The sequence below is a fragment of the Ramularia collo-cygni genome, assembly GCF_900074925.1.
Source record: "Ramularia collo-cygni strain URUG2 genome assembly, contig: RCC_scaffold06, whole genome shotgun sequence".
Lineage (NCBI taxonomy): Eukaryota > Fungi > Ascomycota > Dothideomycetes > Mycosphaerellales > Mycosphaerellaceae > Ramularia > Ramularia collo-cygni.
In genome coordinates this window covers 1,415,338-1,437,863 of record NW_019716260.1, presented here as the reverse complement: position 1 = coordinate 1,437,863, position 22,526 = coordinate 1,415,338, and the positions used below count along the sequence as shown (strand labels likewise).

Here is a 22,526-nt window from a genome sequence, read left to right as displayed (position 1 = left end):
GCCATATCAGATCAGAATCAGAATGCACGTTTCTCTCTCTCGTCCACTCGGGCGGACATGTCCTTCTCGAAATCCCCTTCTTCACACGCAGCCGTTTCGAAGCCATCTGCTCTGAAACTATTTTGGTATGTGACATCAAGAGTCCATCTGATGCCTCAYACGCGCAGGCCCGCAACAGAATTGCCACCGGACAACATTGCGAGGAGGTCTGAATCTGCACTTGTCGAACTCACAGGAGAATTTCTGTATTCCTGGGTACAAATACACGCTCATTAAACGCCTCGAGCGCCTATTTACATTTCTTTCACATGCCTTTGCCCAAAGCCCAAACCCGACCACACTCATGCACTGGCACCTGCCAACTCGGAAGGACCATAGTTTATCGTGGGATTCGGGTTTCCAGGAGCCATGAAATTTGTGTTCGGGTTGCCAGCGGCCTTTGCTGCAGAACATCTCGCCATGGTGGGTGACGATCTCGAGATGGAATCTGTGAGGTAAAAGTCCTCAATCATCTTCTTGAAGGGCTCGCTTGAGGCCTTGGCGCCCTTGTTCTGGTCGACAACCTGGACCTTGCTCAAGGACTGCATGTCCTTGCTGGTAGGCTCCACAATGTCGTATCTTCGGAGAGCGGGTGAGATCTCTTCCATGCGGTCGCGCAGTTGCTCGACATCATCATATGGAAGTGGCACATTAAGCGCCTCGGATACGGCGCGGACAATCTTCCAGTCGTCTCGGGCAGCACCGTATACTGATGTTGCAGCGCGAGACATTTGTACACGTCCCTCGGTGTTGACGTAAGTAGCACCCTTCTCGGTGTAAGCGGCACCGGGGAGAACGACATCAGCCAGAGCAGCACCGCGGTCACCGTGGTGGCCTTGGTAGATGACGAAAGCGTCCTTGGGGATGTCGGCAGCTTCGATYTCGTCAGCTCCCAACAACCAGATGACCTTTGGCTTGGTGTTTGCGGTTTCAGGGTTCTGAACAGAGAAGCCAATCTCGAAAGCTCCGGTACGAGATGCGGCGCGYTGAAGTACATTGTAGCCATYCCATTCTGGGGTCTGGAAGGTAGCCTTGTTCTTCTCCACGAAGGAGCCGACAGTCTCGTAGATGGCCTTGGCATCAGGGTGCTCAACCGCGCCTGAGCCAACGATGATCATTGGCTTCTTCGCAGACTTGAGCTTCTCACCGAAAGCACCACCGAGAGCGCTCTTAAGGTCATTGGCGTTGACGCCCAGGTTCTCGTAATCAAAGGTAGACTCAAAGTCCTGTCCAACGACACCGACCTCAAGGTCCGAGCGCAGCCATTGCTTTCTTATCCGTGCGTTGAGAATGGCGGCTTCCCACCGAGGGTTGGTTCCAACAAGAAGAATGGCATCAGCTTCTTCGACGCCGACAATCTTGGAGTTGAAGGCGTAGTTGGAGCGAATGTCAATGCCGTGAGCGAGTGGYGCGGAGCCTTGTGGCTGGTCCAATGCGAGGTTCTCGGATCCAAGACGGTTGGCAAGGTCCTTGGCAGCGACAAGAGTCTCGGTCTCGACAAGCTGACCAGCAACAAACTTGACCTCGTCACCCTTGGGTGCGAGCTCCTTGAACTTTTCGCTGATCTCAACGAGGACGTTCTCCCAAGTTGYAGGCTGGAACTGGTTGTCCCTTCGGACGAGTGGGGTTGTCAGACGCTGTGTGCTGAGGCCATCGCATGCGAATCGGGTCTTGTCGTTGATCCATTCCTCGTTGACATCGTCGTTGAGTCTGGGCAGAATACGCATAACCTGGAGGCCACGAGCATCTACGCGAATGGCACTTCCAAGACCGTCAAGCACGTCGACAGTCTCAGTGTGGTATAACTCCCAAGGTCGAGCACGGAAAGCATATGGCTTGGAGGTGARGGCACCAACGGGGCAAAGATCGATGACGTTACCAGAGAGCTCGGTGTCGAGGGCGGTTTCGAGGTACGTGCCGATCTGGATGTCGTTGCCACGCCCTGTGCTACCAAGCTCAGGCGCACCTGCCACATCGTTGGCGAAACGAACGCAGCGTGTGCAATGAATGCAGCGGTTCATTGATGTCTACCGCGTGTCAGCATGTCCCTTCTGTTGTCAGGCTCCTATTCGTGTATTACCTTGACCAATGGGCCAATGTTCTTGTCCTCGACAGCTCGCTTGCCCTCCAGCTCATGGAAGCGGCCTCTGTCGGCGCCGTAGCGCATGCTCTGATCCTGCAAATCACACTCGCCGCCCTGATCGCAAATGGGGCAGTCCAGAGGGTGGTTTGCCAATAGAAACTCCATGACGCCCTCTCTTGCCTTGTGGACAAGCGGGCTGCTGGTCTTGACCACCATCCCAGGCTGAACGGGCCAAGCACACGAAGCCACGGGCTTGGGCRCGCGCTCGACCTCAACCAGACACATTCTGCAATTTCCGGCAATCATGAGCTTTTCGTGGTAGCAGTAGCGTGGGACGGTCACGCCGGCCTTCTCGCAGGCCTGGATGAGGGCGGAGCCGGCTGGGAATCGACATGGTCAGCTGCGCTGTGCATTTCAGGTGTATGTGCTATTGCCCACCCTCAATTGACACCTTCTTTCCATCCACAGTCAATTCCACTTCCGCGGCCCGCCTCGCGCTCGTGGCAAAGGTGCGCGCAGCATGTCCAGCATTGGCGCTCGTCCGGGTGGCRCCCTGGCGCGGGAGAGAGCGTAGCAGGTTGGATCGGATCATGTTTGGCTTGCCGTGCTCGCGGAGGCGACTTGGATCAACTAGAATACAGCCGGGTAGTAGACTGAAAGGCGGGAGTAAGGTCGTGACGCTAACCGCGTTTAGAATCGCTCTCTAGTCAGCCGTCAAAACACGATTTGATTGGCTGCAGCACAACTCATAAAATCTCGAATTCTGCGCGCAACCTCTTCTGCTTCCTTCATTAAATTGTATCAATCAGCACATATTGTGGTTTTGCCAGGGTATTCCTCCACCTGGTTGCACTCTATCATGTAGCTGTAGAGCACGAAAGCGTGCGCCATAGCTGGATATTCAGAGGGTTCGCTCAATGAATGAAGTCTCCTTACCAATGGCGCTACATACCAAAAGTGGCCATCCCCATCCATCTGAAAGCCATCGCTCAAGGGGAAGAGATTCGAAATTCTCGGAGTTCTCAGTATATCAGCTCAGACTCATCATTTCCGAGGCGGAGCGCCGTACCTATGGGTGGATGTCAGGGAATAGCTCTTACCTGGCAGCGGTACTCCCTAACAGGTACCGGGTCTGCATTTCAAAATCGCTCGTGCATTCAGCAAACTGTTCCATATAAAACTATTAGACACGTCGGTCGCCAATCTCATCCACCGTGCTCTCAGGCCGCCTTCCTCATACTGATGGCCATGCTGATTCTTCACATCCTTGCCTGGCATCCGCTGGACATTCGACCATCCGTACTGAACTCTCCGTGAGGCTACTGTTTTTTGTGCTTGTAGCCACCTGTTCGTGAGCGTTGTCGTCGACTCACTACAAGGAGAGGCGGCAATCTTCAATTTCGGCGGCCCTTGCTCCAATAGCATCAACGTACACAGAAAACTCGAAACTTCGATCAAAAGGCCAGAGTTACCAAATCATGTCGTTTCATATATTTTCACTATATCAACAAAATCAAGCCGCCGCACCAGCAACAGGGCACTTCGAAGCAGCAGCGTCAGCAGCCACCTTAGGGTGCGTGGCAACCTTTCCCTTGTGGTGCTCCAACTTCGCATTTGTCACCGGGCATACGGCACCAGCATCCTTCTCGTTCAAAGCGGGGTGAGCGGGTGGAAGATGGGACGACACCGGGCYCACGACCGGGCATGTAGCATCAGTGATACTCTCCTTGTTGTTGGCATTCTTGAGTGCGGGGCAGGCAGATGCGTCCATGGCTTGCTTGTCATCCGAGGGGATATCACCATCGGAAGGGTGGTTCACGATGGTGTCGTGGTGCTGGACTTTGGCATTGGTGATTGGGCAGCGGGCTTCTGGGTCTGTTCATACGAGTTGCGGTCAGTCAGTGTCGGGATAAGCTATCTGACGATCATGAGACCACATACCAGAAGAGACAGCGGGATGGTGTGGTGGCAGCATATTAGTTGTCGTGCCTACGACGGGACAGACTGCTGCGGTGGCCATGTTGATATTGAGAAGTTGGGATTGTAAATTGGAGTCGTTTGATCGTTCAATTGTTCGTCAATGCAGTAGGTGAAAGGAAGAGAAAGAACGAGCTCAAGGCAGGGGCAGAAGACTTGCGGTCTGATGAGTCCCAAACTTCTTCCAGGTTCCTTTGACTCTGGTAGCTGATTGCGTGAAACTTCGCGGGGTAGGTAATCGATATAAATATTCGATATGATTGGCTACTTGTCGTCTTAGCCAGACCGTTGGTTGCGCAGCCACATCCACAACGGCAAAGGCCGAATAGAGAATGCATTTTCGCGCAGGTTTAAGCGTCGACGTTTCTGCTTTGCGGCTGTCGAAGTGTTGGTGTGAGCACGCCTTGTCGAATCAAGCAAAGTGTTTGACGCTGATCTGCATTGGCGCCTCTCCAAAGTTCGAACGAGAAAGGCAATAGCTGAATGACCACTCAACACCACAGTGGCGACAGATGTGTGAGAACGTATCATGATATTGAGTGACAATGGGGAATGATCAAGTAGAGCCTACCGCTAGCGGATCATTGCCATCATGAAATTTGATGCTTCGTTGCCAAACCGCAGAGGCTGGAGTCGACGGACCTTCTGGTGTTCCATCATTACGCAGTCGAGTAAGATTTGGTGCCGATGCAGACGCAGACGCAGACGCAGACGCCTCATTGCTCCCGTCGCCTTTGCTTCCAGCTGGACCTTGGGCACCAGGAGTCTTATAAATTGGTGGGGCTGGATTGTCTTGCCTCGAAATTGTGGATGTGCGTGAGATTAGTCCCGACAGTCCTTCATTGGAGATGGTTCGAGGTAAGTATACCCCTAGTTTGCCGATTGGAATCGAGAGACCGTGGACAAAGATGGAGCATATGGTGAGGAACCAGACCACTTCATTGAGGACCTCACTCAGTCGGGCAGCATCTTCCCGCTGTACGCCGTCTACCTCGATCTCTCGCAAGAATTCGCGGGCAACGTAGAGGTAGAAAATGGCACTGACTCCAATAGGTCCGAAGAAGCCCATGAAGAATGCTTCTCGCCAATTCTGGACTTGGTGTATGCCCTTTTGAAAGGCCATAAGCATGGGCAAACGTCGAAGAAGTAGCACCAAAATGCCTAGGAAGATCAATCGATAGATTGGCACCACATGGTTCGTGACGAAGCTGTGCCAAGGGCAAACTGCTCCAAACCAGATGAACACGGTGACGTTAAGTAACATGTCGATCGTGGGCTGGAGAGAATCATCCTTGGTCTCTAGCCGGAACCAGTCGTCCCACGTGAAGGTATTGCCAGCAATGAAGCACGCAAGCACATCATCAGAGCCGAACAACCCAGCTGTCCCTACAATGAAAAGAGCGAGTGAGATGGCGAAAACGAGGAAGGACTCTCTATCCACATAACGTCGTTCTTCCGCCCAGTGTAAGAGTTCCTTTGCAATCCAGCCAACAGTCGCACCATAGACCACGGAGAGGATGATTTCATACACCCATGTTTCGTAGAACCAAAGTGCAAACGCGTGACCTAGACCACCGTGCTCCCCAGCACCGCCGTTTCCGGCATACTTGAGCAAGTACAAGCCGAGGAAGAGAAACGGATAGCCCAAGCCATCATTTGCACCACTCTCTGCACTGATGATCTTCTGGAGAGCAGGAGGAATGTTCTTATCCGCAAATCTTCCCTTGACAATGGAGTTCGACAAGACTGGATCAGTAGGTGTCACGCAGGCTCCGACAGTCATGGCCATAACAAAGTCGATATCCGGCACCATAGCCCACACAAGGAGCGAGGTGCACAGCCACATGATCGTTAGGCCTGGCCCGAGGAGAATCGACAAGCTCTTCCATTCGGTTCGCAAGTACTTGCTGGGCAGCTGCACGCCAGCGAGAACCAGCTGCACTCCCAGCACCAGGCGGGTGAAGTAGAGTGTTATCGTCTCCAAATCGACTTCTGAGCCATGTGCGTAATCCAGCGGCCGTACCCAATTTGTGCCATGTGGACTGAATATTACTCCAGCGACGGTCGAGAGGAGTGCTTCGGATAAATAGGCCTTCTCTTTCAGCAGATACGAGACGAGTCCGAAGAGGGAAATGAAGCCTCCTAGAGTGGCACAGACAATGTTGAAATTGACGAGAGATAGTGTAGGCATGACGAGGGTGTTGAGGCGCCGGTCTGGAGTCGGGGTATGCCTGCGGATGTTCTTCCTCTCGGATCTTAGAGGGCCGCACACCTGCGGGATGGATAGGAGGCTGCGATTGCAGCAGGTGACAGTAGGTGTTAACGCATTAGGAAGAAGATCGGTCAGAACAAGAGAACAATCATGGGTAGTCGGCAAATCTAAGGAAGAAGTATTTGGCTTACGCTCCGAGGTATGATGATGTGACTCTCAACGATCGGCAGAATCTTTGAGCTCTGAACCTGAACCCTAAGCGAGTAGATATAGGTTAGGCTATCGATTCGATCAAATAGGCATGGTAGATACAACGCACGCCGTTCTCAGCCAAGTCTTGCTGCCTTTCAATACTTCTAGGAAAAGCGGAGCAAACGACGCGGTCTCAATTGCCTCATTATACCCGACAACAAAGCTTTCTTCAGAGCTTTGACGAGACTCGACGGGTTGTGCAATGTATCTAGTCACTGCTGGCAATGGAGATGAAGATTGCAAAATTTACACGAAGCTTTTTATCTCTCATTGCGTTTGCATGCCTCTATTTTGGGTATTCTCATGCTTCGTGAGGCTGTCCTGCCATTGACGCTCATTCATGATGCCGTATCCTTTACGCCTTGTTCATGCCTTTCCCTTTCCATTGCAACAATCTACTTCTTCATGGAAGCCTTGGCCAGATCGGAGAGGGCCTCACGACGCTTGAACTTGGCATCCTGGATGACACCAGCATCGGCATCGCTGGAGAAGTTGCCAGTCCACTCCACAAAGGTGGAACCCTCGAGCTCGCCGCTGGTGATTGGGTAGAGACGAATGGTGGAGAGAACGCTAGAATAGGAGAGCTCGGGCTGCGAAGAGATGATAGAGTAGGTGATGTAGTGGTTGATCGACGAGTGCTCCTCCTGCTTGACCTCCAACACGGTGTTGTCCTTGAAGGTCCACTTGACGATGTCGGTGTCGGGAGAGGCGCCCTGGTGGTCTTGTCAGTATGTCGTTGTAAGAGAGTTTTGGGAAACTGGTTGACCTTGACGTAGTCGCTCTTGGAGATGGCAGAGTACCAGGTGCTGAAGGACTCTAGCTTGACGTGGTGCCAAACGGCGGAAAGGGGAGCCTTGATGACAGTGGACTCAACCACAGAGGTGGAAGTTGGGATGGACATTGTGGTGGATGTGTCGGTGATTTTGCTTCGGAATGGTATCGTTGTGTGAGTTGTTGTTGATGGAAGGAAAAAGAAATGTTGCAAGGCAGGTGGAAACAATAGCGTCACATCATCCCTGCAGGTTTGCTTGGAGGGGCGCATGAAGGTGGGGTCGCCTGGAATAGAAGGCGGTGAAGCTGAGTGAATGAAGCTTCACATGCGCCGAACTCGAGATTTTTTGTCGCGGCATTGAAAGAGATACGATACTTCATGGATATCCCTATCAACCATTCTCAGTATCAACATTAATACCACAATCATGTCGGTAGCTGATGAGATTGCTCACAATGCCGATGTTGTCCGAAGTCAAGTTGCGCAGGAACAAGCAGTCGGCATTTCCGTCTTTGTGACACGCGATGCGCCAGGCTTCACATGCATTGTCAAGCAGCGATATACCGATTTCTTGGTCAACGAAGTTCTGCCCAACGGCGAAGTACTTCACCCACAGGAATCCAATGGTCAGGAGCGGAAGAGAAAACGAGCCGAAGATGGCGAGGAAGCACAGAAAAAGGCCCGGACCGAGGAGGACGTGAAGGCGGAAGATGTGAAGATGGAGGAAGTGCCCGTCAAAATTGAAGAGATCAAGAAAGAGGTCAAGAAAGAAGAGACGTCAAGCGCGGACGATGCTGCGGCAAAGGAGGCTGCAGTGTCCAGCATATCCGATGCAGACAAAGCAGCGCTGAATGAAGTATTTGGCCAGCCAACCACCGACGCCATTCTCAATCTATATGCATCCGTCCTCGCCCATCCAACCCGGAAACCACGCGACCATCCGTCAGTCCAGTCGGAGCCGATTGCCGAAAAGTCGAAGCGCACCGACGCACATCTTGTCGTCCGACGCATCTTCAATTCGAGGCTGGAGACACTGACGGTGCAGGACCAGGAGCGACAGTCCGGACCTCTGACCAATATTTCCATTAAAGCGGCTGCCGTGAATACTCCGCAGCATGGAAACGGTGACACCCGACAGGCAAAGGCAAAGGCCGAGCCGCGTGGGAAGCAGGGCTGGGCGGAGTTGGGCGGAGACTATCTTCATTTCACTCTCTACAAGGAGAACAAGGATACGATGGAAGTGTTGTACTTTCTCGCTTCTCAGATGAAGTTGCACGTCAAGAACTTTGGCTTTGCAGGTACCAAAGACCGTAGAGGTGTGACGGTGCAGCGTGTGTGTGCATACCGTGTGAAGCAGGAGAGGATGGAATCGCTGAACCGCTTCGCTCGTGGCTGGCGCCTTGCCGGCCCGTGGGAGTACAAGCCGGAGGGTCTGGAGTTGGGAATGCTGAGTGGCAACCAGTTCCTACTTACTCTCCGTGACGCTCATTTCGAAGGAGAGCAGGCGGATTGGAGTATTCAGCGGAGGTTAGAGAACGCTAAGACAGCGGCAGAAGCTGCAGCTAAGAGCTTGACCACTCACGGCTACTTGAACTACTTTGGTCTGCAGAGGTTCGGCACCCACAGCACAGGCACCCACGCGGTTGGCATGAAGATGTTGAAGGATGATCTCAAGGGAGCGGTGGAGGCTATTCTCGCGTATGACGAGGCTCTGATAGAGGAGAATCAAGCTGCAGAGACTGGTGCGGATTCCAACGGCGACAGCAACRGCATACGAAGAAAGGTCCCACAAGAAGATATCCAACGCGCCACTGCGTTGCATAACTTCCGAAAAGATGGAAATTCGACAAAAGCACTTTCTCTACTCCCCAATAGATTCTCCGCGGAACGTGGCATGGTCACACATCTTGGAAAGCGTGATCGCCAGACAAACACCAGACCGAACGAKAAGGATTGGAAGGGCGCTTTGGGAATGATTCAGAGGAACTTGAGACTGATGTACGTCCATGCCTATCAGAGTTTTGTCTGGAACACTGTCGCCGGAAAGCGCTGGGAGACTCTAGGGAACAAAGTCGTAGAGGGTGATCTTGTGGTGGTGGGCGAGAAGGAGCAGCAAGAGGGTGCTCCTGTCGCTGATGGTATCAAGAGGGAAGAATTTGATGAGGCCGGTGAACCGATCATTCATCCAAAAGCCGCAGATCCATCAGGTGCCAGCTCAGCGCCAACATCCGACGATCCTTTCGTTCGTGCTCGACCTCTCAGCAAGWTCGAGGCCGAAAGCGGCCGCTATACGATCTTTGATGTCGTACTTCCGCTCCCTGGCTTTGATGTCATCTACCCTTCCAACGAGATTGGCAAATTCTACGTAGACTTCATGGCGTCCGAGGCTGGCGGAGGTCTGGACCCCTACAAAATGCGTCGCTCCTGGAAGGATATTTCTCTTTCCGGCAGCTATCGCAAGCTTATGACCCGACCTCTTGGTGCCGTGGAGGCGGAAGTTCGGAGCTATAGCGCCGTGGAGGAGCAGATGGTGCAAACCGATTTAGAGAAACTGGATGGCAAGGCGCCGCCTTCAAAAATCAGCAGCGATAGCGATGATAAGATTGCCGTGCTGTTGAAGCTCAAGCTCGCGAGTAGTCAGTACGCGACCATGGCGTTGAGGGAGCTCACAAAGGGTGGTGCAGTGGGCTATCGGCCGGATTACTCGACGGCGAATAAGTAGGTGCCGGTCTATGATGCAGCATACATTGATCTCTCCATCACTTGTCGCAATAGCTTGCGTTGTTGGGGCATCCGTCATTGAAATGATTCACATGCAGCAATATCGATATTAGAGTTTTGACACATTTCTTACTTCAACTTGCGCTGATGGGAAGTTTCCTGCGGACGCGGCCACTTGATTCGTTTTCCGCACCATCAAGACGATGAAGCCGTATGGCGAAGCTCGTGTTGTGTCTCACTGAGATGGAAGAAGAGCCGCGAATCCCTTGATGATTGAACATTAGCCCCCAAATACACAATCCGTCTCCATCCGGCTGGTATCGATACATGCATCTTCTCCGAATTCAGGCACACATACTCACACATGCCAAGCCAGTGGATATCGTCTCTCCAGCATCACATGGGAGCGCACCATTGATGTCACGTCCTGCACCTCCACTGTCTTCCTCCTCAAATGTCTCCGTCTGGTTCTGTCCTTCCTTGGGACACAGATCTTGGTACCCAGATCTTGGGACTAGCAGAGGTTGGTTGTATGTTAGCGTGGTTCACTTTTCACGTRCTGCCAATCAATCAGGTATCAAATTTTCCTTCGTTCAATTTTACTTGATGGCAGTACATGTAGGAAGAGGGACCTCATTTTCCCCTATCGAATTCATTTCTCCGGTTGATAATCGGACTTTGAATGATTTTAGAACATGGCATATAGGGCTGAATTCAGGGGCAATGGGTCATGTCAAGCTTTTCTATACCATCTCATGATTTTTCTGACCATCGTGTAGCGCCACGTACCTCAAAGAGGTCTGTATTGCGAGCAGGTCCCACGGTATGCCTCTCACGCAGTACAGAATCCACAGTTTGGACGGACAATGACCGCCACCGCCGCCCTGTCCGCAGACATTCGCTCTCCCCGACGGCTAGCCCGGCTTTAACGCTGGAGCGACCTCTAGACTGACGAGCGGGATGCTCAATATGGGGAGTGCCCATACAAGTTCGTTTGCCATGGAGTCTTCGGAGGGGCACTACTCGTAATGTGGTCCTTATGAGAGACGGGGCTCATGCTTTGTTTTCTTGTTGGGCGTTCTTGTTGAGCGTTTCCCGGCGTATTTGATACATCGTAGTTCTCGAATCAGCAAATTGTCAAAAAGCGTCTATCTCTACTTGTGTCTCCAACAGGACACACGACAATCGAGAATGTCGCCCAGCGCCGCTTTGCGCTTTTTCCAGCTGCTCGCGGACTGGAATCTGTGCCTCGAATCCAAGTCCATGATTTGTAGTCTCTCGAACCGATCAACTTTTGATAAGCATCGATTCCCACCTGTGCATTCAACAAGACTCACGGCTATCGGGAGCATCGCTCAGCGCTGCTCCACGTTTTCCGCGAACGACGATTCCAGCCGCCGAGCATGTGACCCGCTTCCTAGGTACTCAAGATTCACCCATTGTGCTCTCCCGAAAGCTGCTGTGTTTCGATAATTGTCTATTCCAGCTTTCGCTTCAGAAGAATTCGCTATCATCGAGAGGATCGCTCAGTGCTGCTTTGCGCTTCTCCCGGAAGGTGTCTTCCAACTGCTCGTCATCGACCGTGTCTTCCGCTTCCATGTCCAGATCCATCATCTCTGTATATGAAGGATTGGTTTTCGGCGGAAGTGGTTTCCGACCAGACAGGACATCGAAGAGTGAGTCTTCGCTTGCTCCTTCGTCGAACACCGCACCGCTGGTGGTTGGAGAGGGCTCCTGAACATCGCTCTCATCCTGACCATCCGGGAAAATGAGCTTGAAGGCTGTCTTCTCAGTCGCCATGATCGTCGTCTTGCCGCCTCGCGGCGTTGCGATCCACGATAATCTTGCCAGCGGTCTTGCGGCTGTTKAGAACATTCTTGGTTCTTCTGCGGTGGATACATCATACACTGTCGCGATTCCCTCTGCGCAATCTATGAGCAGAAGGGATGGCTCAGTGGGATGCCAGAGCAGCTTGCGGACATTGCCATGCTGCATGATTACCGAATGTGCGACAAGTGTTGAGACTTCCCATACCCAGATCGTGTTCAACATTCGACAGTCTCGAGTCGCGAGAAAGCGGCCGTCGCAGCTGAAACAGAGCTCTGCAACACCGAGCTCATTTGGCTCCGTGGTAGGCTTTGCTCGAGACAAGGGAGGCGAGATGGGCTGTGGCGGTTCCGTGTAGGTGCGTACAGCTGCCGCCGAGACGACTTGCTGCCAGACTCGCGCTTGATACTCCACGGGGAGTGATTTCTGATCAATCGTAGTACTATGCTCAATCACCGCGAGAGGCGTGAACGTCTTGGTGTTTAGAAGCTCGACCCGGCCGTCGAACTTGGACAGCGCCAGCAGAAGACCATCAGAAGACCAGACCATGTGCTTGATACCAAGTCCAGCATCAGTGTTCTTCGCCGAAGGGTATGATCGGAAAACATGACCGTCCGGAGTGAAGATGTGCAAGCAAGGACTTGCTGTTGGAACATCCAAAATCGCCAGCCACCTCCCATCTGGTGACCAAGAAAGGGATTGCGCATCGTTCGTGGGGAGCTTGATGAGCGGCAGAGCATGCGTCAGAGAGGAAAAGTTCAAACCGAGATGGTCTTCAGCGCCCATTCTATGCAGCATGGCGAACAGTCGCAGTTCTCCATTAACAGCACCAGGTCTCGTCTGCCACGCCCGTCCTTCGCAAATCGTCTTGAGATCTGGTAAGTCCACAGCTTTCCCACTCAAAACATGCCACAATTTCGTCTTGCCAAACTCCCAGACTGCGAGCAAATGTTCATTTCCCACGAAATCCGCCGAGACGATTTTACCCAGACCGCCGCTGCCATTGTTGAGCAGCGCCGTGTCGAGCAGGATTCCCACGTCAATCACCTTTACTCCGCGATCCGAGACGATGAGGACTTGCGATCCATCCTCGGACCATCGTAGCGATGTGACTTTGGTGTGGTGGAAGGCGGCTGTTGTATTGGCAATTGCCGGTCCTCGTCGGAGCAGATTTTGCTTGCAGATGCCCGTTTCCCGCAGATATACAACGCAATCACCTCGCGGCGAAGGTCTGGAGAAGTGAGACGTTTGCATTGTAGTGGAGGCGCATTATTGTTGATGTTGATGCCGTTGGATACGACTTTTCCTGATTTGGACAGTGAAGTGGTTCGGACTCGACGCGTTAAACGAGGCAGGCGCGTAGATTTGGACTCAGGTATTTATCAACATGTAAACGATGTAACGATTGCACAAATTTGATCGTGACAGGAGAGGTTGCCGTAGCAAACGAGAGTCGCATTAATGCTTCGGAAAAGCAAGATGTGAACGACAGATGAGATATTCGCAAGTGATCAATATATACAAAAGTCACCACCCATTGGTGCTGTTTCTCCACAAGTCTCATAACATGAGCAGCATCTTTTTCATATCCATTCTGAGCCTCAAAAGTACACCCTGTCAACCACTCTCGCAACCTACACCCCACAACTCTACGCTGTAGCATCCCACAGAGCCTTGGTCTTGCCCAAGCCAGCAAGAGCACCCGCAGCACCCATCAGACCCAAGTTGAAACCAGGGAAGCCACCTTCGCGCCACTGCGCAAACTGGAAACCAACAGGGAACCACGCAATCGGCACAATAAGCTCCGCCCACCACTTCTGATCAATCTCCTCGTCCTGCTTCCTGACTGCCGCATCAGAGTTGTGACCCGGCTGCTCGCGCTTAGCACGCTCCAGCTGCGCCTCGCGGAACAGACGGATGAAGTCACAGCAGAAACCAAGGAACCAAGCCCGGTATGCTGCGAGGTAGAGGTTCGCAGAGGTGCGGCCGCCGCTCACGCGAGAGGTAAAGTCCGTTGAGAGAACCTTGTTGTCTGTGAGGAGTGCAACGTTCTCGAAGAGCTGGAAGGCAAAGTACAGCGAGCATTGAGCTACTGAGGTGGTGTAGAGGACTTGGTCCTGGCCGGGCTTGGGGCCTTGCATGAGCTGGCGGGCCCATGCGTACATGGGAAGAAGGCCGAACAGACGGAGGGTCGTTCGGGTGGAGGAGAGGAGGGCGCCGAGCGATGCGATTGGCGATGGTCCGGCTGGGACAGCTGGGGTGATCTTGGGCAGGTCTGAGCTGCGGTTGATGAGCTGGTAAATACGAGCTTTCAGCGGCTCGGCCTTGGAGTCAAGGTGTGCGAGGAGGTAGAGGGTGTAATTGAAGGTGGAGAGGAATGCGCTCAAGCCGCCGGGAGCAGCGAGGAGCCTATTACAGGTGTTAGCAAGCGCTCAGCTTCATGGTATAGTGACAAGGCATACTTGTTCAGACGGAGGAGGATGCGGTCTGGCGTAGAAAAGGCGCTCTTGACCTCTGTGGGCACTCTCTTCTCCAACTCCTTTGCGACTGACTTCTCAGAAGCAGATGGTAGCTTCTGGGCTCCATCGCATGGTGCACCGGGCTGGCTGGCTGGTTCAGACATGATGTATGGTGTACGCGGGAAGGTGGATTAGGTATTTGGCACGGTTCGAGATCGATTGGTCCTCTTTCGCGGGTTCTCCTGTATATTGTTACCTATGCCAGAAGGCTGACGGAGGCGAAGCAAGGCACGGCGTCTTTCCACCATGATCATTCATCTTTCGCGCTACGCCCGTACGTTGACCTCGGCCATATGGATGCGGGTAAGGTACATGTATCTAGAGGCGAATCAGAAGCGAGCCCGCTCCCCGCGCACAAATTGTGGAGAAGACTGGACAGAGTTCGAGCGATGATGGTTTGTGCAAGGTTGTACATGCATAATAGTCTAGCACAATTTTGTGATGATGTTGCTGGACTCCATGTCCTATACCACATGCATCTCCTACATCAACACCACCATGTCGCGGATTACCGACTCGGACGCGGGCTCGGAGATGGAAACGGAAATGGACATCCAAGGCGACAACACGACCAACTCTACACTTCCATCGACCGACGCGCAGCCGCTGCCCGCCAGTGTCGCCCATTCGCTGCTGTTCGAGCTGCCACGTGAAATCAGAGAGAAGATCTTTAGTCTGCTGCTGGCCATCCCCGAGGACCGTAATATCGAATGGCCCACGCCGTACAAGAGGCGACCCTACCACATCCATCCCGCTATCTTGCGCACCTGTAAGATCGTGCTGAGTGAAGCGGCGCCGCTGCTCTACACGTTGAACACTTTCGAATGGACACACCCGTCCGACGCAAATATCTTTGTCCGTGCCTTTGCGTCGCCCATCTGCGGACGACTGATCACACGCGTCCGGCTGGATCTCAAGGCCACTGACATGCGTCTATGGATGCCCTACCTGACCTCCACCGATGAGGTTCGCAGCCTGAGGGCCGACTTCCCCAACATGCGCGAGCTGAGTCTGCGCTATCAGAGTGTCAAATGGATGCACAATCGCTCGCCAGAGGACAACCTCAAGGTCTGGAGCGAGGACAACAAATTGGAGGAAATGATGCGTGGCCTGCGGAGTGTATTTCCTTCCAAGATCCATGATGACATACATGACTACGACGATATGGGTATCGGCGACCAGGAATTCAGGGACTATCTTCAGCAAAATCCTGTCAACYTTGACGATGTCAACGAAACGAGAGAGTTCCGGACAAGGCTGCATGCAGCTCACAAGATCCACCATGCGGAGAAGATGCGCGTTGCGCGGGAACATGCCGCTGCTTTGAGGAAGCGATACGTCTCTGTCCCGGTCATTCGTGTGACCTGCGCCTGTCGGGTTCCGGAGGCGCATTTCACCTACTTGACCTCTCCTTCCGCCGCAACTGCTCGGTCGACGATTTTAGCTCAATTGCAGTCAGAGCCACCTCTTCCCGTTCAAGAAGGCGAGGCTTTCCGCGGGTTCACGGCCGTTGATTTTCACAATTATATACAGAGGGAGATCGAGCCAGATGTCGGTACCGTTGGGGTTGCGCTGACGCCCTTCACCGATAAACATGGCGTTCTTCTCGCGCTGGAGATAGACTACAATGAGCCGAAGATCGTTCGGATTGATTAGATCTGTCGTCATTGGTTGGACCAGATCTCAAGCCTTCCGATCTCTACAGACCTGTACATCCGACGGTGCGAGAACCGGAAGGCCAGACATCGAATCCGACAGCCATGGYCTTCTGCAGGGAGCGTAAAATCACTAGCACTTGACGCTAAGCAGGACTTGCAGTCTACCATGCAGTACGTGAGCCTCGGTAGGGCCGTTGTTACATATAGGCTGGAGAGGATCCTCACTTTTGACGTCCTGCAAGCTTTGTATATTGATCACTGGCAGCCACTTACCTATTCTTTTGCATCGAAGCCTTCGCGAGCAAGCGGTGACCATCATTACACAGGACGTCAAAGGTGTCAAGAGTTCTAATACTTCTCGCTTATCGGCCGTCTATGTGGGCGCATTGCAAAACGTTTGCAGGCGAGCTTCATATCAGCCTGACCGGGCCGACGATGTTTAGTTTCTGTCCCAGCAGCAGGGCGCGACCTAATAAGACGCCCAAATCCGTCTTTGCCTGGCAGATGTACCAGAAGAGTGGTGCCTCGCGCGATATTGTCCTGAGTCTGTCTCAGACTATCTGCAAGATTCTGAAAGCCAGTCATCGGAGGCATTGTATGATTTTTGCGGTCGAATGCACGGATCATAGTCGTCGCTATCTTGCCCAACTTCGTTTGTGCAGAGGTGTCTCACTCGAGGTCGCAATTCGGGAATTGCCATGCTCGTTCAAGCTGACATTTATCGGAATTCGCATCCCATACCGAATCAAAGGCAAGATGGAGTATTCGATACTACCTACGGCTACTTAAATTGCGGCGTAGCCTTTGAGCGGTGATCGTCGGAAGACCAAAATACATCGTGAACCTCGATTAAGTATTAATCCATAGCACAGATTGTCAGGCTGAAGGCTACATGCATGCGAGGAATGCATTTCGTTSCGCACAACAGCAAACAATCTCTTTGCCCTCCACAATCCCTTCCTCTGCAATCTCCCACTTCGATCCAAGACCTTTTCCCTTCAGAAAGATTGCATCGTCCAACATGGAGACCAGCGACTTCTCATGTCGATACACAGATGGCAGTGACTCGTCGCGCTACCGCACATGTCCCGACCACACACCATCCCACTCCACGCTCATATACCCCGTCTTCAACATGGGCAGCGGAGTCTGGAATGGGAGATTGACAATCGCATTGTACACCWGCCTGGTCATCAACATCTGCATCATCATCGCGGCTTTTTGTCTATCCCCACGAAGAAGCCTCCAGCGAATGCGAGTCTGGAGGACAATCTTATACCCGCTACTATACGCGTTGGTTGCAATTGTCGTGGTGACTGCGCTGCGGTGGGAGCATCTCTTCCGCAGAGCTGATTCTAGAGATGGGAGATGGTGGGACGGACAGGGGCATACTGCGTGGGTGAGAGAGTTGCCTTTCAAAGACTTCAGCAGTAAGAACTGAATGCTGACCCGTGATAGCACTCTTTCGAGCGGCTCGTGGATGTGCCGCAGAGTAGATGGTTTGCTTTTCAATGGTACATGGCACACTTTGCGTGGTCAGTATATGTTGTTATTGAATGCAAGATTCTTCCCTTCTGATTTGTATTACGACTGTGGGACTAATAAAGGAATAGGCAAGCGTCGGTCTGTTGGATATCTGGTTGCACTTTCGTTCATTATGTTGGGCTTTTGCATCAGCCTCTCTGGCATGCAATTCGTCTTTTACGCTCTGCAGATGCTGTCACCCACAGTGAACACAGGACTGACATCCTTGGACGCCTTTCCCACCCTTTTGACCGTGCTAGGACYCTTCGAAACTATCGCATTGGTTCTCCTTCCATCTCTACCGCTCATGTACAACTACACCGGGAATTTGTGGTGGGAAGAATCGGATATCCTTTGGGTGAGCCTTCGGGTATCATTGGTCTTACTTCCTGCCATGGCGGCGCTGTTGGCATTTTACGTGAGTCTAAGCGTAGTCTAAAGCATTTCGTGTGCTGATGCTGACAACATTGTAAGCCCTGGAAACCTGTACGACGCCGAAATGTAACGGCAGCGAAGAGAAATCTCTATTGCGCTTGGTCTGCTATTTCTGTATTGTCGATCGGGTTGCACCTCTTCACGGCGTATCAGGCATGGTCGACAGTGAGGAAAGGMGTTCAATGGATGCAGCTCTTCTCGCTGTTGCCTTGGCGAGATGGGCATATGAATGGCTTGGACCGATGGACTTTGCCTGGGATTCGAAGACTTGGCGCACTGTGCCACGATCCATGGGTCGACTCTGTGGCTTGGGACGTTATCTTCTCCGGGATCGGTCTATGTGTATGGTCTGTTGCCAGCTCCTGCGACCCTCGTGTTATGATAGAATGTGAGTTGTTACATGCAATGGCTCTGTATTGGCGCTCTCTTCTTAGCTTACGCACATGTACTGACATCAAGATTGTAGGCAGCATCTTCCCATGGCTCTCTGATGTAGAAGAGGTTGCGAAGCGAGCCACAAAAGCCACCGCTGAAGGCGCAATGCTTCGCAACGACAGCGATTCCGAGGGCTCAAGCAGTGGCTCAGGAAGATTGCTTACCTCAAGGCGCCCGGTCAGGGGGAGTGGACAAAGCTCGGCTGCTGAATATGTTTCCAGGCACAACACTCGCAGTCGTGCGCTGAGGTCCTCCCGACATTCAGTGTCGTCCAGATTGACCTCTGGAAGCAGGAGAGCTGTCAAATCCCCAAACGCAGGCGCATTGCAATCCGTGGATACGGCAGAGGATGATCAGACGGCTTCCGAGATGGAGGCGGCTTGTCTTACCCTTGCTCTATGGTTGATCGGAGGGCTTGGCATGAGTAGCGTTGCTGTCTTTGCGGCTGCGGCTGAGGAGACTGATGATTCATCTTGAATCGACATGGAGTAACTTAATGCGTCCTCCACGATTCCGAGATTGCTAGTTGCATAAGGATTGGAATAAACACGCCTTTTGCATAATCTTCGCGCCGTGCACATTGATCAATATCGGGCCATAAGAATCATTCGACGGGAATATTCCACTTGCAATGATTCGCGGCTCACTCAACTCTGCCACAATCTTATCCGCTCAGGACGCGTCGAGGGGCTGTGCCTTCGGCCGTGAAGTGAAATATACGTGTATTTCACCGATAGACACCGAAGAAGGGTTTTGTGCGATTTGAGGAATCCCGTGACGCGGGCCATGTGGTCGGAGGGCTCGCAAAGTTGAAACGGTCGGCGGAAAGAAATTCCTTCTAGGCTGTTTCATCCTGTGCTGTGCGGCAGTTGCGACAGTGTGCAGATCGGAACCCGCGGACGTTGCGGCTGTCCGTCGATGACATTCTGGCGTAAAATTGCTCCTTTGTCTCTCCGGTCCGTCGTTGTAGAGGAAGTGCAAGCGAGCGTAGGATCAAGCTTGGTATGCCGCCTTTCAGCTCGAGAGGTGATGCAGGCCACGGCAAATCCAAGAATTGGCAGTCAATTGGCTTGGAGTTGGAACAGGCGCCCAGATCCTGATCCACACCGCGGCGTCATTGGCAAGAATAGTAACTGCTAGCGGAAGCAACGGAAGCCAGCGGTTATGCAACTGTGCAGGGGATGTGGTCCCGGTTGAGCGAATAATCTTGCAATTGAGGCTGAGTCGAACGGGAGCTGCCGTCGAGCCTCTCACGCTCCAGCATCTCTCTGTGTTTCTCGTTTCCTCCTGGATCGCATTCGACTCCACCACAACAACCCGGCTCCCATCGCAACTCCCCTCCAACACGCCACATTCACCACTGCTCCTGCCATACGATCATTTCCCTCACAACAGGAACGGACGAGCGACTACTTGCTAATTGTCGAAGATTAGCAGGCCACGTCAGCCTCACAACTGCGCCGCGACAAGGCAACGACGACCACAAGAGACACGAGCGACACACAATCTGGCATGGCCGGAAGACCAACACCACGACTCAAGACCGAACACGACACAATGGACCAATTCTTCGACTTCACCCAAGGCACAAACCAGGCCTCGCCAGTGACGGCCTCATCATCTCGGGCCGACGCCTTATCGCCATTTGAGCAAGAAGAGCGTCAACAATTCAACGGACCAAGCCACGACTATGGACAATTCAAGCAGCAGGTCGGTCTGCCCGTTGGAAGCATGGCCAACATGCCTCAATACGACGGTTTCAACTCTGGATTGGGAGACGCCGACTTCACTTCGGGCTTTGGCTGGAACACGGGCATTGATCTTGACGCCGACATGTCCATGGACTTCAATGGCTCGGCACCCATGCCACCCATGTTCTTCCCCAGTAACGACACCTCATCGTCCAACAGCTTTGTCAATCCCAACAGTGTCGGTGGCCACGAGGAGCCCATCAGCAACGTCGGCCGTCTATGGCCCGGAATGCACAGCCAACAAGCACAACAGGCTGCCATGCAAAAGGCTGCCCAGGCTCAGGCTGTGCAGCAACGCCAGATGAAACTCCAGGCCCAGCACGCCCAGTACCGCCAAGCCGCCACCGCGGCACAGGCTCCAAGCCAAAGCCAAGCCTCTTCTCAGCATGGTCATGGCAAGCGATCCGTACATGCGGAGGCTCACGTAGAGGAGAGCATCTCTCGGCTGCTTAACCAGATGCGTCAGAACAGCTCGGCGCCTTCGGATGATGCCGGCTCTCCTTCCAATGCGCTGCCCAACATTGCACGCATGAAGAAGGATGAGGAGGAGATGGATGAGGACGAGCGTCTTCTCGCATCCGAAGAAGGCAAGAAGCTTTCCAGCAAGGAGCGGAGACAGTTGAGAAACAAGGTCTCCGCYCGCGCCTTCCGTTCGCGTAGAAAGGGTAGGTCAAATATGTCTTGCTATCCCAAACAATGGTATACTAACCCTCACACAGAATACATTGGCCAACTTGAAGGCGAACTCGCTCTCAAGAACCAAGAAGCCACCACTCTTCGCAACGAAAATCAGTCGATTCTCGCGGAGAATGAGCGCTACCGTGGTCTGATCGAGACTCTGCTCCGCCACCCAGCATTCTCGCCATTCATCAATGATATTTCCAGGGATCCACAGCAGCTTTTTCAGCAAGCTCCCCAACAACAACCACAACAACAATCACAACAATGTCAGCAGCAGCCGGAGGTAGCTCCAATCCAGCAACAAGCACAGCCTCAAGCCCAGCAGCAGGACATGAAACCCGAATACCCGGAGTTTGACGCCTCTCAGCTGCAGATCCCGATGGCACCGCAAGAACAGCAGCACACCGTCAACCTCGTCAGCATTCCCGAAGAGCCTTTCAACAAGCTGAACTTATACGGCAGCCAATCCATGAACTTCAACAATTATAGCGTGAATGCGTACGCTGTCACCGACTTGCCTGATGGTCCTAATCCGATGAATCTTCTCGACGACTCATCTACCTACCTGTCTTACGCCTCTTCTGCTGCTGCCTCTTCGAAACCTTTGGACTCTGGACTTGATGCGCTATTCACAAAACTCGATCACGCAGCACGGAGTTTTGTCGTCGGTCAATAGCCGACTCGAGGTATCGAACCACACCTCCGCGATGACTTGATGGTAGTCAGAGCAAGCATATCCTGAGTTTGCACAGAAAACACATTGTGAAGCATTAGCGTGCCGCGTTTCAGTTGTTGTCCATTTCAAGTAGAAAAATCTACACGATAATGATCCCTATCCGCTCTCAAGCTCGTCTCGGTTCGCTTTCATCCCATCTTGGGTGTACCCATCTTGGGTGTATTCTGCGACTAATGACTGTTCTCGTGCGCTCGCGTAGCATCCAGCTGACAGGTTTCCGCAAACATTATCGCAAACATTGCCGCTCCACACCAAAGACTCCTCACTCTGCACCAGGCGGGGTCGAGTCCAATCATTAACAGCACACGTTCCTGCCCTTACCTACAAAATATTGTCGGATGTGATATAATCAAATGCGGAGCAGTACCAAAGCGATGGAAAGACAAAACAGAAAAATGGAAGAAATAGCTACTACTTGTTGTGTGCATCAGCGATTCCTTCCCCATCTATCCTCATGATCAAAAGCATACCTATCAACATGCGCAGTCGCGCGCCGCAACTTCATCCGCCTTTCATTGCGAAACTCGTCTCGAAATTCCTCCGCATCATCCAAGCTGATAGGAAATCCTGCATTCTCGACCATCGACATCATCTCGAGGACGAGCTCGACAGGCATCTTGAGAGCTGCCCGGTCTATGCGCCCTAGCTCTGCTTCATGCCACTATTTGCCTGAAGTGGGACGTTAGGTACGGGTGGAGCAGATCCGATCATGGGTTGAGGAACCTCCGTCATTTCAGCGCGAGATGCATCGAGGAGCGTCAAGGCTTCCGTGCGATGGTGCATAACTAACGTTGGGCAACGCGAGCAAGCGGCCGTCGGGCGTTGCGATGATATCTAACTCTTGAAGCGCTAGACTTCCAACTTCGGCAAGCTCGCGATCACTTCTCGATGTCTTCTGAAGACC

At 52.8% G+C, this 22,526-nt stretch overlaps 10 protein-coding genes; 4 read left to right on the top strand and 6 right to left on the bottom strand.

Moving 5' to 3' along the window:
* Window positions 1-341: 341 nt before the first annotated feature.
* Window positions 342-2,714, bottom strand: RCC_04914 (probable NADH-ubiquinone oxidoreductase 78 kDa subunit, mitochondrial; the record flags this gene model as incomplete). XM_023770190.1 has 3 exons in its annotated part: window positions 342-2,066; window positions 2,120-2,502; window positions 2,561-2,714. 3 exons carry the CDS (start codon window positions 2,712-2,714, stop codon window positions 342-344), a joined length of 2,262 nt encoding a protein of 753 aa, XP_023625958.1.
* A 921-nt stretch (window positions 2,715-3,635) lies between these two features.
* On the bottom strand, window positions 3,636-4,142 carry RCC_04913 (uncharacterized protein; the record flags this gene model as incomplete). XM_023770189.1 has 2 exons in its annotated part: window positions 3,636-3,997; window positions 4,064-4,142. The coding sequence occupies 2 exons, from the start codon at window positions 4,140-4,142 to the stop codon at window positions 3,636-3,638; spliced, it is 441 nt and encodes a 146-aa protein (XP_023625957.1).
* Window positions 4,143-4,655: 513 nt separating this feature from the next.
* RCC_04912 (related to Na/H antiporter) lies at window positions 4,656-6,290 on the bottom strand (the record flags this gene model as incomplete). Its single annotated transcript, XM_023770188.1, has 1 exon — window positions 4,656-6,290. The coding sequence occupies one exon, from the start codon at window positions 6,288-6,290 to the stop codon at window positions 4,656-4,658; it is 1,635 nt and encodes a 544-aa protein (XP_023625956.1).
* A 668-nt stretch (window positions 6,291-6,958) lies between these two features.
* Window positions 6,959-7,464, bottom strand: RCC_04911 (uncharacterized protein; the record flags this gene model as incomplete). XM_023770187.1 has 2 exons in its annotated part: window positions 6,959-7,276; window positions 7,330-7,464. 2 exons carry the CDS (start codon window positions 7,462-7,464, stop codon window positions 6,959-6,961), a joined length of 453 nt encoding a protein of 150 aa, XP_023625955.1.
* A 298-nt stretch (window positions 7,465-7,762) lies between these two features.
* Window positions 7,763-10,057, top strand: RCC_04910 (related to pseudouridine synthase TruD/Pus7; the record flags this gene model as incomplete). Its single annotated transcript, XM_023770186.1, has 1 exon — window positions 7,763-10,057. The coding sequence occupies one exon, from the start codon at window positions 7,763-7,765 to the stop codon at window positions 10,055-10,057; it is 2,295 nt and encodes a 764-aa protein (XP_023625954.1).
* Window positions 10,058-11,550: 1,493 nt separating this feature from the next.
* On the bottom strand, window positions 11,551-13,137 carry RCC_04909 (uncharacterized protein; the record flags this gene model as incomplete). Its single annotated transcript, XM_023770185.1, has 1 exon — window positions 11,551-13,137. The coding sequence occupies one exon, from the start codon at window positions 13,135-13,137 to the stop codon at window positions 11,551-11,553; it is 1,587 nt and encodes a 528-aa protein (XP_023625953.1).
* A 395-nt stretch (window positions 13,138-13,532) lies between these two features.
* On the bottom strand, window positions 13,533-14,506 carry RCC_04908 (uncharacterized protein; the record flags this gene model as incomplete). XM_023770184.1 has 2 exons in its annotated part: window positions 13,533-14,292; window positions 14,346-14,506. The coding sequence occupies 2 exons, from the start codon at window positions 14,504-14,506 to the stop codon at window positions 13,533-13,535; spliced, it is 921 nt and encodes a 306-aa protein (XP_023625952.1).
* Window positions 14,507-14,900: 394 nt separating this feature from the next.
* RCC_04907 (uncharacterized protein) lies at window positions 14,901-16,058 on the top strand (the record flags this gene model as incomplete). The annotated part of the gene is made up of 1 exon (XM_023770183.1): window positions 14,901-16,058. The coding sequence occupies one exon, from the start codon at window positions 14,901-14,903 to the stop codon at window positions 16,056-16,058; it is 1,158 nt and encodes a 385-aa protein (XP_023625951.1).
* Window positions 16,059-16,952: 894 nt separating this feature from the next.
* On the top strand, window positions 16,953-18,931 carry RCC_04906 (uncharacterized protein; the record flags this gene model as incomplete). XM_023770182.1 has 5 exons in its annotated part: window positions 16,953-17,459; window positions 17,519-17,618; window positions 17,674-18,002; window positions 18,059-18,407; window positions 18,486-18,931. 5 exons carry the CDS (start codon window positions 16,953-16,955, stop codon window positions 18,929-18,931), a joined length of 1,731 nt encoding a protein of 576 aa, XP_023625950.1.
* Window positions 18,932-19,966: 1,035 nt separating this feature from the next.
* RCC_04905 (uncharacterized protein) lies at window positions 19,967-21,562 on the top strand (the record flags this gene model as incomplete). XM_023770181.1 has 2 exons in its annotated part: window positions 19,967-20,870; window positions 20,925-21,562. 2 exons carry the CDS (start codon window positions 19,967-19,969, stop codon window positions 21,560-21,562), a joined length of 1,542 nt encoding a protein of 513 aa, XP_023625949.1.
* Between the last annotated feature and the right edge of the window lie 964 nt (window positions 21,563-22,526).